Genomic DNA, 14,962 nt, shown 5'->3' with positions numbered 1-14,962 from the left:
ATGTTGTGAACCACGCAATGGCTGGGCTACTGCTGCTGCTGAGGCGGGTCTGGTGGTGAGTCTGGTGAACCCAAGGGAGGCAGTGTTGCTGGTGGTACCCTGTCCTGCCGCGTTTGCCCACAGAGTGGGATGTTTGGATAGAATGTGGCGGCTCATGCTGGTGGTGGAGAGGTTGTTAATACTTTTCCCCCTGCTCAGGCGGGTCTTGCACACCTTGCAAATCGCCATGGTAACATCCTCAGTGCAGTCTTCAAAGAAAGCCCAGACTTTAACTGGCTGAGGACTCGGACCTCGTGCGTGATGTGCTGGTGCTGCTTAACCCACTGCTGGACGCTTGAGAGGTCATCCAAGTAATTATCTGGTCCTGTTCTTTTGGATCTGTGAGGGTTGTTGTCCTGGACAACATGGGCAGTATTGAGTGGGTTTTCTTGGGTGCTCCCCTGTGGCCTGTACGTGAACCGTCAGGGGAAACACCTCTTCCCTTGCCCCTCCCTCTTTCACCGGATTTCTTCCTCATTTCACTTATCCTTAAAGTACACGCTGACTGGCAGCAGTACAGTGGCAGTACAGAAATGCTATACAGTGGTGGGTGAGCGGTGTACCACTATTGTCAGCAGTGACACAGAGCACAATGCTATACAGTGGCGGGTGAGCGGTGTACTACTGTTCCCAGCAGACACAGAGTGGAAGTAAACACAATGCTATATAGTGTGGCTGAGCCGTGTACACAGAGTGGCAATAAACACAATGCTATATAGTCTGCTATATAGTCACCCCGAACAGGGTGATGTTCTGCAGAACCCGAACAGTGGCAAACACTGTTCGCCCAACACTACTGGGAGGGAACGCAGATTTTAGTACCTAAACACACGATACAACATGTTTTCCGGGGTCGGACTCTGAGGCACATACAGATGGTCCCGATCATCATCCTCATCATACAACTCTTCTCCTGAGTCTGACCCACCCACCACCTCTGCCACCCCAACATCCCCAGACACAGACCCCTCATCGTCCTCAACATTAACTTGGGATGCTGGCCTGAGCCAGACCTCCTCCTCCACATCAGGCCCCATCATCTCCTCAATGGCAGCCCTCATTAATCGCTCTGGCGACGGACTGATGGACACAACGTTCTCCTCCGGGGAGGGCTGCTGCTGACCACTGGCTGCTGGGGTGGATGTTATAGCTTGCGTGGGGCGTTGGCTTGGCTGTTGCTGTTGTTGGGAGTGCTGCTCACAGCGGAGGTCTCTGGGGAACTCATGTTGAGCTCATATAGTGGTTGACGGTGAGTGGAGTATTACTGATCCCAGCAATATACACACTGACTGGCAGAGTACGCAATGCTATATAGTGTGGCTGAGCGGTGTACACAGAGTGGCAGTAAACACAATGCTATATAGTCTGGCTGAGCGAGCGGTGTACTACTGTTCCCAGCAGAATCAGAGTGGCAGTAAACAATGGTATATAGTCTGGCTGAGCGGTGTACACAGAGTGTCAGTAAACAATGGTATATAGTCTGGCTGAGCGAGCGGTGTACTACTGTTCCCAGCAGAATCAGAGTGGCAGTAAACAATGGTATATAGTCTGGCTGAGCGGTGTACACAGAGTGTCAGTAAACAATGGTATATAGTCTGGCTGAGCGGTGTACACACAATGCTATATAGTCTGCTATATAGTGTCAGTAAACAATGGTATATAGTCTGGCTGAGCGAGCGGTGTACTACTGTTCCCAGCAGAATCAGAGTGGCAGTAAACAATGGTATATAGTCTGGCTGAGCGGTGTACACAGAGTGTCAGTAAACAATGGTATATAGTCTGGCTGAGCGAGCGGTGTACTACTGTTCCCAGCAGAATCAGAGTGGCAGTAAACAATGGTATATAGTCTGGCTGAGCGGTGTACACAGAGTGTCAGTAAACAATGGTATATAGTCTGGCTGAGCGAGCGGTGTACTACTGTTCCCAGCAGAATCAGAGTGGCAGTAAACAATGGTATATAGTCTGGCTGAGCGGTGTACACAGAGTGTCAGTAAACAATGGTATATAGTCTGGCTGAGCGGTGTACACACAATGCTATATAGTCTGCTATATAGTGTCAGTAAACAATGGTATATAGTCTGGCTGAGCGAGCGGTGTACTACTGTTCCCAGCAGAATCAGAGTGGCAGTAAACAATGGTATATAGTCTGGCTGAGCGGTGTACACAGAGTTTCAGTAAACAATGGTATATAGTCTGGCTGAGCGGTGTACACAGAGTGTCAGTAAACAATGGTATATAGTCTGGCTGAGCGGTGTACACAGAGTGGCAGTAAACACAATGCTATATAGTCTGGCTGAGCGAGCGGTGTACTACTGTTCCCAGCAGAATCAGAGTGGCAGTAAACAATGGTATATAGTCTGGCTGAGCGGTGTACACAGAGTGTCAGTAAACAATGGTATATAGTCTGGCTGAGCGGTGTACACAGAGTGTCAGTAAACAATGGTATATAGTCTGGCTGAGCGGTGTACACAGAGTGGCAGTAAACACAATGCTATATACTCTGGCTGAGCGAGCGGTGTACTACTGTTCCCAGCAGACACAGAACAGTGAACAGAATGCTATATAGTGTGGCTGAGCGAGCGGTGTACCACTATTCCCAGCAGACACAGAACAGTGAACAGAATGCTATATAGTGTGGCTGAGCGGGCGGTGTACCACTATTCCCAGCAGACACAGAACAGTGAACAGAATGCTATATAGTGTGGATGAGCGAGCGGTGTACCACTATTCCCAGCAGACACAGAACAGTAAACAGAATGCTATATAGTGTGGCTGAGCGAGCGGTGTACCACTATTCCCAGCAGACACAGAACAGTGAACAGAATGCTATATAGTGTGGCTGAGCGAGCGGTGTACCACTATTCCCAGCAGACACAGAACAGTGCACAGAATGCTATATAGTGTGGCTGAGCGAGCGGTGTACCACTATTCCCAGCAGACACAGAACAGTAAACAGAATGCTATATAGTGTGGCTGAGCGAGCGGTGTACCACTATTCCCAGCAGACACAGAACAGTAAACAGAATGCTATATAGTGTGGCTGAGCGAGCGGTGTACCACTATTCCAAGCAGACACAGAACAGTGAACAGAATGCTATATAGTGTGGCTGAGCGAGCGGTGTACCACTATTCCCAGCAGACACAGAGTGGCAGTAAACAGAATGCTATATAGTGTGGCTGAGCGAGGTACACAGAGTGGCAGTAAACAGAATGCTATATAGTGTGGCTGAGCAAGCGGTGTACTACTATTCCCAGCAGACACAGAGTGGCAGTAAACAGAATGCTATATAGTGTGGCTGAGCGAGGTACACAGAGTGGCAGTAAACAGAATGCTATATAGTGTGGCTGAGCAAGCGGTGTACTACTGTTCCCAGCAGTGACACAATGACAGGGGGGACCCTGGCTAGCGTGGCTGGAGCGCGAACTACCCTGCCTGCCTACCCAAAGCTAAACCCACAGACAAATGGCGGAGATATGACGTGGTTCGGGTATTTATTTACCCGAACCACGTGACCGTTCGGCCAATCAGAGCGCGTTCGGGTCCGAACCACGTGACCCGTTCGGCCAATCACAGCGCTAGCCGAACGTTCGGGGAACGTTCGGCCATGCGCTCTTAGTTCGGCCATATGGCCGAACGGTTTGGCCGAGCACCGTCAGGTGTTCGGCCGAACTCGAACATCACCCGAACAGGGTGATGTTCTGCAGAACCCGAACAGTGGCGAACACTGTTCGCCCAACACTAATCCTAATGATAAAGAACAGAGATTTCCACGTCAGGGACACACAGAGCAATAGGAAATCTGAAAAAGTTTCTAACCTACCCAGAACTAAAAAGGAAAGAGAAATTCTGTATTTTGATCCTCATTTGGCATAAATTAAAGCTGAACTCCATTAATATTTTATCTCCTCCCAACCCTACAAGGCCCTTATCTGTCCAGACCTTTCCCTCATAATCACTATATTTTCAGAAAGCATGTAGGAGCTGCCAGCTAAGACCATGATGCCTTGTGGAATGTGGAGGAGAGCCCCTGTGTAATTACAGTGTCCCAGCTGTCCAAAATACCTTCTGAAAGGGAATGTTGCCCAGATACCAGTAACATCTTTCTTCTGCTGATGTTAAAGGTTACAATTGTCATAGTCCTAACAACATACTCCTAATAAGGAAAATGAATACATTTTAGTTAGTAGGTGGGTGGGACACACATGGGGGATGGCCTTCTGGGATGTAGCATGGCAGTTTAATTGTGCTGTAGGTGGAAATGAGAGCGGAGTGGGGTAGGCCTACCGCTTAGAGGTTAGGAATAGGTGCTGAGATTAGTAGTGTTAGGGTATTGGGCAGAGGAAGGTTTATAACTTCGCAAAGTAATAAAGGTTAGGGTTCAAGAAGAATAAATACAGGTAAGGGTTAGGCTTTATGTTGGGGGAGGTGGGGGTGAAAATGAGATGTCGGAAACAGGATAGATGTTGGGGGAGGGAGAGATTATGTTAGGTGCTGAGAACAAGAATCATCTATGAGGCCTGGGGTGTAATAATACCCCTACAATCCTGCCATTGTGGGGGGTGCCCAGGGGCTATTGAGGCCCGCTGTTGTGGTTCCATGCACAGCAGCAGTAGCTGCGCTTCATACTTTACAGGCAAGACAGGACCTTATACCTCTATTTAGTGTAGCCCTGTGCTGTACAGAGTTGGGCCGAACGGTTCGCCGGCGAACGTGGTTCGCGCGAACTTAGGTGGTTCGCGTGCGGGTGTCGCACGCGAACGTTTTGCGGCAAAAGTTCGCAAAAAATCGGTTCGCCCCATAATGCACCTGAGGGTCAACTTTGACCCTCTACATCACAGTCAGCAGGCCCAGTGTAGCCAATTAGGCTACACTAGCCCCTGAAGCCCCACCCCCCCTTATATAAGGCAGGCAGCGGCGGCCGTTATGGCCACTCGTGTGCCTGCATTAGTGAGAGTAGGGCGAGCTGCTGCAGTCTCTCATAGGGAAAGATTAGTTAGGCTTAACTTCTTCCTGGCTGCATACCTGTTCTGTTCAGTGAGCCCTCAGCCCACTGCATACCTGTACTGTGATCCTGCCACTGCATACCTGTTCAGTGATCCTGCCACTGCATACCTGTTCATTGATCCTGCCACTGCATACCTGTTCAGTGATCCTGCCAGTGCATACCTGTTCATTGATCCTGCCACTGCATACCTGTTCAGTGATCCTGCCAGTGCATACCTGTTCATTGATCCTGCCACTGCATACCTGTTCAGTGATCCTGCCAGTGCATACCTGTTCATTGATCCTGCCACTGCATACCTGTTCAGTGATCCTGCCAGTGCATACCTGTTCATTGATCCTGCCACTGCATACCTGTTCAGTGATCCTGCCAGTGCATACCTGTTCATTGATCCTGCCACTGCATACCTGTTCAGTGATCCTGCCAGTGCATACCTGTTCATTGATCCTGCCACTGCATACCTGTTCAGTGATCCTGCCAGTGCATACCTGTTCATTGATCCTGCCACTGCATACCTGTTCAGTGATCCTGCCAGTGCATACCTGTTCATTGATCCTGCCACTGCATACCTGTTCAGTGATCCTGCCAGTGCATACCTGTTCATTGATCCTGCCACTGCATACCTGTTCAGTGATCCTGCCAGTGCATACCTGTTCATTGATCCTGCCACTGCATACCTGTTCAGTGATCCTGCCACTGCATACCTGTTCATTGATCCTGCCACTGCATACCTGTTCAGTGATCCTGCCAGTGCATACCTGTTCATTGATCCTGCCACTGCATACCTGTTCAGTGAAACCGCCACTGCATACCTGTTCTGTTCAGTGAACAGTTTGGTGTGTCAGTGTGAAGCAGTACCTTAATTACACTACCTGATTGATGTATACACATGCAAGATGTTTTAAAGCACTTTAGGCCTGTCGTTTAGCATTCAATGTGATTTCTGCCCTTAAAACGCTGCTTTGCGTCAAATCCAGATTTTTCCCGGGGACTTTTGGCATCTATCCCACTCCGCCATGCCCCCCTCCAGGTGTTAGACCCCTTGAAACATCTTTTCCATCACTTTTGTGGCCAGCATAATTTTTTTTTTTTTCAAAGTTCGCATCCCCATTGAAGTCTATTGCGGTTCGTGAACTTTAACGCGAACCGAACCTTCCGCGAAAGTTCGCGAACCCGGTTCGCGAACCTAAAATCGGAGGTTCGGCCCAACTCTAGTGCTGTATAGCCTGCTTGTAGCGCCCAAACCTCAGCTTGCAGCTCCAGATGCCTTTCACATGACATGCAGAGACCGAAGCCCAGGGAGATAGGCTGCATGGTGCAAAGATGCATCGAGGAGGAGTGAGGAAGACCTGTCCTGCCGCTGGAAGCAGGGAAAGATTAACACTCTTCTACTGCTGCTGCTCTGTCTGATCGTGGTGGCTGAAGCTACCCAATACTGTGACATAGGGAGGCAATGGTGGCAGCAGGGTTTTTCCAGGGGGAAGGGCCTGGCTGGAAGATTATGGAGGGCAAATTATAGTTACACCCCTGTATGAGGAAATTGGAAATGAGTATTCTCTGAAACAGAAATGGCTGGAGTTGAGTGACTAACATTAGATTGCGCTTAGTGAACAAGGAAACAGCATCTCAGAGCCAACATATAACTGTACCGGTAAGTGCATTTCTTTGACACTATTATCTATGGCTTCTCCCTGCCCCCAAATCAAATAGCACTATAAATATACAGACCTCCTCTAAATGTACATTGGGCTTTGTGTAAAGGTTGTCTGGGAGGGCTTAGGCTCCCTAAATATCACTGCTATCCAACGTTTATCTGTTGAATTTACATTTAGCCTCTTCTATTGGCAGTCTTGGAGCTGATCTGCAGTATATACGATAAAAGGTGAGTATTATCCCATTGTGCTGTAACATGGCCATCTACTATGCTAAAGCACCCCAACTGAAGAAATCATTGATTATGTCTCTTGTGGAAATCAGGAAGAAGAGATCATTTTATCACATTGCACCACCACTTAATTTCATCGCCCTCATCATTGTGCACCCTTCCCACTAGCTGACTTGTATTACGTGGTCTCTAAAACCATCACTCCATTGCATGCTCTGGTACATTGTATCCTTGTATGATCTTGTGCCGTCTGTCACCCCTATTATCATTGTCTGTGACCCTATTTATTGTACAGCGCTGCCCAATATGTTGGCGCTTTATAAACAGAATAAATAAATAATAATAATAGCATATTGTGTCCTTGTTGGGACTCCACGTAGGCCATATTTGACATAAACTAAAGAAAAGAAGTGATTATTTATTGGCATATTATTACATGATGTTACATGATATTAATTTAGCAAAAGCATTATTTTCATCACATTTGTCAATGCTGGAAACGGTCATTGATACCTGTCAATATGCATTTTTGGGACCTGAGTCATTCTAAACAGGATTCTTTCCTGGTATTTTCCCAGCAAATAACAGTTATGACCAATTGTCTTTACAGGTTTCACTGAAGATTTTAGACTTCTATCTTGATGCGTGCCCTTCCTGCGTATGTGACAATGTAAGGTTCATGATTTATGATAACAAATGGACTGGTAAGCTCTGCGGCTACCATATTTTCACAAATGAAGTTATTTCTGCTACCAACGTCATGGTGATCCAGATGACCACTGACTTCATGTTATCAAACAAAGGCTGGAAGGCTTCCTACTCCTTCAGTAAGTAAAACCAACTCACCTTTATGTGTGGCTGAGCTATGGTGGGAATTATCAGCCCCCCCCCCCCCCCCCAGATAACATATAACAACGATATGCTGTTTCAATGGCACGGCTCTGGTCTCTTTAGTGAAGTGATCCTATTGTGATCTGGAGGTAAGGCTGAATAATATGGTTTGCTGCCAAGTGAATTGCCACAGTTGTTAAGATAGATTAAAAAAATGCTATGACACATGCCTATAGCTTTTTCAACTTGATTTTCTGATAAATTATCTTCCCAATTCTCTTCCCTACTGTGATGATTTGCTCGGCTGCCTGTGCAGGCAGGCAGCTTTTTGACCATTGTGTAGGTTTGCATGCTGCAGGACTCTGGAAAGAAGAGCTTCTGTCAGTTTTGCAGCTTGTGCTTGTTGAGGAATTTGCATACGTTGTCATGCAAATTGCCTGGCCACATTCATTGGAGGCGTGTACTATAAGTACTATGTGTTTCCCACAATGCTTGGCTGTTCATAAGGAGTCTTCCTGTGAAACACTCTGGAGAGTGTCAGCCATGCTCTTTGTTTGAAGATCAGCTTAGAGTAATTCCTGGAAACTGTGCTAGGCAGGTTCCCTAGTGCAGTTAGGATTGTTTATCTGTTTTGTTTGTCTGTTGCGATTGTCCTGTCCCAACTTTGGTCGACAGGAAATCGTTCTGTTCTCTGTTCTTGGAGCATAGCTGGTGCAGCGGTTGCTACCAGCTTTCTCTTCTGTTCTGCCTCTCTGGATCGCACTAGCATCCTGCGCTAGTGCTGTGGATCCTTCTGTTCCGTTACTCTGTCCCTGGATCGCACTCGCTTCGCGCTAGTGCTGTGGATCCTTCTGTTCTGCCTCTCTGGATCGCACTAGCATCCTGCGCTAGTGCTGTGGATCCTTCTGTTCTGTTACTCTGTCCCTGGATCGCACTCGCTTCGCGTTAGTGCTGTGGATCCTTCTGTTCTGCCTCTCTGGATCGCTCTAGTCACTTTCGCTAGTCCTGTGGATCCTATCTCCCGCCTGTTCCTGTTTTCGTGTGTCTGTCTTGTCTGCTACGAGCGATTGCTGGAGGCTCGGTGAGGTAACCGCTGAGCAAGCGGTCGCGTCCTCTGTTTCATGTTTGTCTGTCGATGGTTAGTTAGGCGTGCTTGTCTCTATTGTGCTTATCACGTGGAGACCGCGCATAACCGCGTGCACTGTTGCGAATGAGTGCGGTGTTCGCGGTTAGCTAGCGTTTGTTATTTTCCACATCTCCTCATTGTATGATTTGCTGTGCCTTTGCTATCCTCGTATTCTGTTCTAATCTGCCTTGTGTCACTTCTGGCAATCGCCTTTCTTGCGGTTGCGTTTCTGTTTCGTATCTGCTGTTGTGTGTGCGCGGTCACGGGGTGGCGACTAGATTGGCGCACACACATACAACCTGTCCCTTTGCTCGTTCTCATTCGCAATCGCAATTGAGGCAGAAACGCATCCACAATCCAAAATCTGCAGCAGCCCGGGAGTATGCGTTTCTGCAAAACGCCTCCCGCTTTGGTGTGCACCAGCCCATTGAAATACATTACCCTAGCGGATCGCAAACCGCAGCTGAACCGCTCTGGTGTGCACTAGGCCTTACTGATAATTATTACAGGTTGTAAATCAATCTATTGCTAAGAAACACAAAATATATATAGGAGGGGACAGCAGTTTGAAAATGTTACCTGCCCAAGGAGATCATTTGGAAATCCTACTGTTTTTAATATTGTATATTAACACAAACACATCATGACCTTACAAAGGCGGGCCAGAATTATAGTTACAGTGTAGGTTTATGGGCTTTGAGACTTGCTGGAGTAGCAGACAAGCTTTTCTAGCTAAAAAGCCACATTAGCCCCTCCTGCAAGTGGCGCTCCACAATAATATGCAGCACTCATTTGTCCCAATAAAACATTAAAAAAAACAATTGTTTAATATTACACATCATAACTCAAAGTATAATAAACACATCCCTTTAACCACTTCAGCCCTCAGGGTTGTTGTCATTTTATGGACAAAGAGATTTTCACATGTCAGCACTCCTCCCTTTCATTCACCAAAAACTTTATCATTACTTATAACACCTAAATGATATATAGCTTGGTTTTTTGTTTCAGGACAAATTACGTTTTTTTAGGGGGTGATTTTTTTTTTTTTTTGTAATTTTATTTTCTATGCATCATAAAGGTAAAAAAAAATTAAAAAATGCACTATTTCTCCAATTCCATCCACTATAGTTTGAAAGTAAACAATGCTACCATAGATAAAATCTGCACATTTTTTTGCCCACTTGTCCTGGTCATTCCAACATTTCAAGTATGTCCCTAGTGTAATGTATAGGGATAATAATAGGGATAATATATTATTTAGAAATAAAGCTGTATTTTTTCTGTTTCATGTTTCGTTTTCTCGGTGTAGCAAGTCCTGTTTTTCTTTTCACAAACTTTTTATTTTGCTACAGAATATATGAAAACAAAAATTGTATTGCTTTTTATTCAGTTTGTCACCAAAAGGAATTCACAAGACACAGGCCTCAAACCTAAAAAAAACATAAAATCTATTCTACAACGTATCATGGTTAAAATAATACCACATATCTCTCATTTGACAGCTAGATGGGCATCTAACAGATCACTAACAGGGCTGCTCAAATCCGATCCGGGAGACATCCGGATAGTTTCTGTCCGGATATATCTCCCAGTAAACCTGTGCGGGTGGGCGTAGGGGTCAATCTTACCTGTCTGACATCTTCTTCGTCCGTCCCTCAGCGCCTCCCACGATAAAGTCCAAGTGGCGGTCACATGATTACAAACACTTCCTCCTTCCGGGTTGAAGGAGGAAGTGTTTGTAATCACGTGACGCGCGTGGAGCGCATTGTGGGAGGCGCCGAGGGACGGACGAAGAAGACGTCAGACAGGTAAGATTGAACCCCCCCCCCCGCCCAGGTTTACGGGGACATATTAGGATAACAACTATCTGGATGTCTCCCGGATCGGATTTGAGCAGCCCTAATCATTAGCTTTGTACAGGCCATATTTTTCTCCACAAAATATTTTAGCACCATACTTTGTTTGCATAGCCCCAGAAGAGTCTGGACAGCATCATCATTTTGAAAATAACATTTTTTTTTCATGATGGATTAAGTTTGTCCCTACCTCATTTTTATGTGACAGGGATCCAAGGTATAAGACACATCAAAATTTATTCTACAACTCATTATTATTAAAATGAGATCTCATGAAGCAAGGTGAAAAATTTGCATCAGGCAAGATGTAACAGTGATTATTGCGGGTCACTGCAGAGCCGATCGGGTTCATGGACCACATGGTTCCTTGCACTGATTAGTGTGGCAGCAGGCACGCCCATCTACAAGCGATCAGCGGCTTTCTTCTCAGATGTAGGTCCTCTGTCCAGGCATCATGAGCGACTGCTTTTCAGGACATAGGACCTACATTGTGGCTGCAAGTACTGATTTGATTTTACATTTCTCTTCTCTTTTTTTTTCAATTAAATTTGAATTGAGGGCTAGTTCTCACTGAGCGATTTTTCAGCGATTTGCTGAGTGATCACTGGCGATCAGCACAATGCTGCTGCTAATGCAAGTCAATGGTAGTGTTCACACTTTAGCGATCATCAGTGTTTAGCGATTTGCTGATGGTGCATGAACCTTTTTTTTTGGAGCGATTTTGGATGTTCTATACCATTGAATTTCAATGTTAAAGAATCACAAAATGCAATCACTCCTAAATCGCTTTCCTGTACAGTGAAAAAACAGCTTTTTGCTGATCACCGGCGATCAGCAAAATGCTACCAAAGCGCCCAATGTGAACTAGCCCTGACAGTTCCCCATTTCAAACAGGACACTCACCAGACTAATCATTTAAAGGGGCACTATGGCAAAAATGTTAACATTTAAAATATGTGCAAACATAAACAAATACGAAGTATATTTTTTCCAGAGTAAAATGAGCCATAAATTACTTTTCTCCTATGTTGCTGACATTAACAGTAGTTAGAAATCTGACAAAAGTGACAGGTTTTGGACTAGTCCATCTCTTCATGGTGATTCTCATCAAGGCTTATATTCTTTATAAAGATATTCCTAAAAAAAAGATTTAACCACTTCAGTACCACAGGGTTTTTTGCTTAAAAACCAGAGCAATTTTCACATTTCAGCGCTCCTCCCATTCATTCACCAATAACTTTATTGCTACTCATCAGATGTAAATGATCTATATCTTGTTTTTTTTGCCACAAATTATGCTTTGTGAGGGTGATATTTGCTTTTAGTAATTATGCTATTATCTGTGCATTTTAAAGGGAAAAATGAGAAAAAAAAAGAAAAAATACACTATTTCTCCATTTCCATGCACTATAGTTTTCAAATAAACAATGTTACCATAGGTAAAACCCACACATTGTATTTGCTAATTTGTCCTGGTTATCTCAACATTTAAATAATGTTCCTAGTACAATGTATGGTGATAATATATTAGTTTCTGGTTTGTGTTTTTTGCTTTCTCATTGTACTCTATCAGTAATTAAAAGCCCTTATCTTCATGATTAACAGTAATACACTCTCATGGCATACATATTAAAAGCTAAGTCCCTAGGGTAACTGTGTATTCTCTTTTCAATGCTGTCACTTTTGTTTTTGTTTTTTTACAAGTATTTATTTAGGGGTATAGAGTACATGAAAATAACAGTTTTATTGCTTTTCATTCAGTTTTCCGGTAAAAAAAATCACATGACTTAGCCCTCAGTTGTCAAACAACACAAAATCTATTCTCTCACTTGTCACGGTTAAAATGATACCCTATATACATAATCAGATAGCTTATTGGGCATACAGCACACTGTTTACCACAAGTACGCCTATCTACTCCCCTGAGCTTCAAGTAAAGTTTTGTGGGGAGTAGATAAGCGTAGCAAGGGAGGTAAAGTGGTTAAACAATGATGCTGGCCAGCTTCCCTGCTCGCTATACAGTTTTTTGCCAGTTGGACAGAGCAACTGCCATTCACTAAGTGCTTTTGAAAATAAATAAATCCATGAGAATCCCCCATGAAGAGATGGACTAGTACAAAACCTGTCGCTTCTGTCAGATTTCTACTACCTACTGTAAGTGACAGCAACATAGGAGAAAAGTAACTTATGGCTTATTTTACTCTGGAAGAAACGTACTTCTTATTTGTATATGTTTGCACATATTTTAAATTTTACAATTTTTCGCCATAGTGCCCCTTTAAAGGGAACCTTAACTGAGAGTGATATGGATGTTTCCTGTTAAACAATACCAGTTGCCTGGCAGTCCAGCTGATCTCTGTGGCTGCAATCGTGCCTGAATCACACCCTGAAACAAGCATGCAGCTAATCCAGTCTGACTTCAGTCAGAGCACCTGATCTGCATGCTTGTTCAGGGGCTGTGGCTAAAAGTATTAGAGACACAGGATCAGCAGGCGATTCAGGTAACTGGTATTATTTTAAAAGGAAAAATCTATATCCTTCTCAGTTCAGGTTCCCTTTAAAGGGTTATTAGCAGCTACAAGATCCAAATAACTGAAAGGGCTGTCATATTTGAGGAGATAACCCCATCTGTTCCATTTTCACTGCCATTATCCAGGATAGGTGTAAAATTCATCAGGTGTGACTAATGTTATCTAATTGAAGCATAGTAGGGAAGACTCATTGCCCTCCCAAATGCTTAATGGGTTTGTTTGATCTAAGCTTGTGGTTAAATCAGTGGGTTCTTATCTGCCTTCCATCTTCTGTTGCTTGCAACCAGTGGATGGACAAGAGGAAGGAGGAAGTAGAAGAATAATAAACCACTTTTTTAGCATGCATTTTTAATTTGCTATTGAGCTGCCCTGTGAGTTAAGGTCCGTACACACGCCGGACTGGAGGCAACGACGGGTCCGTCGTCACCTCCCGCTGGGTGGGCGTTCCAGCGACAGTCCGGCGTGTGTACAGTCTGTCTGCAGACTGATACGGCTGTTTCCCAGCGGGAGGTGACGACGGACCCGTCGTTGCCTCCAGTCCGGCATGTGTACGGACCTTTATAATGATCTCAATTCACTTTAAAATAACACCCCACATATGTTAACAGGAAAAAAAAATCAGTCCTGTCAGTTTTACACATTACAAGGTATAAAGGCAATCATTATTTCAGCTTTCTTACTTTGTCTTTAGTGTGGTATAAAACACAGCCATACCTAAGTGTTTCCAGCAGAAAGTGTGGCAGAGCCAGCTTTCACTCCATTAGTCTAGCTAGTGGTGGCCATACATGGTACAATTTTTTCATCCAATCTTACTATTTCTATGTAGTATAAGGGTAAATTAAGTGAATATACTGAAAGGATAATTTAGGCAGTTCCCCTATATTACATAGAAATGGTAAGATTGGATGAAAAAATTGTACCATGTATGGCCACCATAAGTGTGTAAACAAAGTAACCAGGGCAGAGCTGGAATTTGTGTGCTTTTTCCAGTGTGGCATTTCCTGATCTCCTTGAAAATATATCTTATAGAACAAATAAATGAATGTCTTCTAACACATTGTTTTAATTTATTCACAGTACAATGAAGGAAAAACTGACTGCTGGAAAGGTACAATGAATGGGATTGGCAGACACACCACAGAATTGGGACATGCAACTTTTTAGTTCACACTTACCAAAGCTCAGGTCTACCACTAATTCATCGACCATCTTGCGGATTTGACAAGATCCTTCTGCAATATGTTACAATCCAGCCCTGACTGCTTTACCCTCTGAGGTTTATAGTGTGAAAGGATTAGGATTTTCTTATCAATTTACATATTAATCACCAATTATCCCCAAATAACATCAGGCCTTGTGCTTGTTCTGTGCTGTCTGTCTCCATTATACTCCTGTTATTGTTCTCTTACTATCACTGATGTTTCTACTCTGACTTTCTTATAATAGATTGTGGGTTTTATTGGGATTTTCCTGTTATATGGGTGTAAACAGCAAATAAAAAAAATATATTGCTTCATTTCTGAGTCTTTTGTTTGTTTGTTTGTTTGTTTATTGTAGTATTGAAGTACTACTTCCACTATTAACCTTTTCGGGGGAGGATTGTTCTGGCCCCTTAAAGCTGATCTGAACACTATATCCTCTCTGCTCTAAAAGATAAGCAACAGCATAATAACCTTTACAGAAAAACA

General features: G+C 44.3%; 1 protein-coding gene across 1 annotated transcript in view; it reads left to right on the top strand.

The window, feature by feature from the left end:
* The window catches only part of LOC137562387 (embryonic protein UVS.2-like), a 71,952-nt gene extending 57,257 nt beyond the window's left edge, over positions 1 to 14,695 (top strand). Inside the window, exons 11-12 of the mRNA XM_068273724.1 lie at positions 7,538 to 7,754; positions 14,352 to 14,695. Of these exons, the coding sequence (XP_068129825.1) occupies positions 7,538 to 7,754; positions 14,352 to 14,359 (225 nt within the window). The 3' untranslated portion in view covers positions 14,360 to 14,695. The remainder of the gene's footprint in view (positions 1 to 7,537; positions 7,755 to 14,351) is intronic.
* Positions 14,696 to 14,962: the final 267 nt, after the last annotated feature.

This window comes from Hyperolius riggenbachi, chromosome 3 (genome assembly GCF_040937935.1).
Source record: "Hyperolius riggenbachi isolate aHypRig1 chromosome 3, aHypRig1.pri, whole genome shotgun sequence".
Taxonomy (NCBI): Eukaryota; Metazoa; Chordata; class Amphibia; order Anura; family Hyperoliidae; genus Hyperolius; species Hyperolius riggenbachi.
The sequence above is the reverse complement of the archived record's forward strand: the minus strand, read 5'-3'. Positions and strand labels throughout refer to the sequence as shown.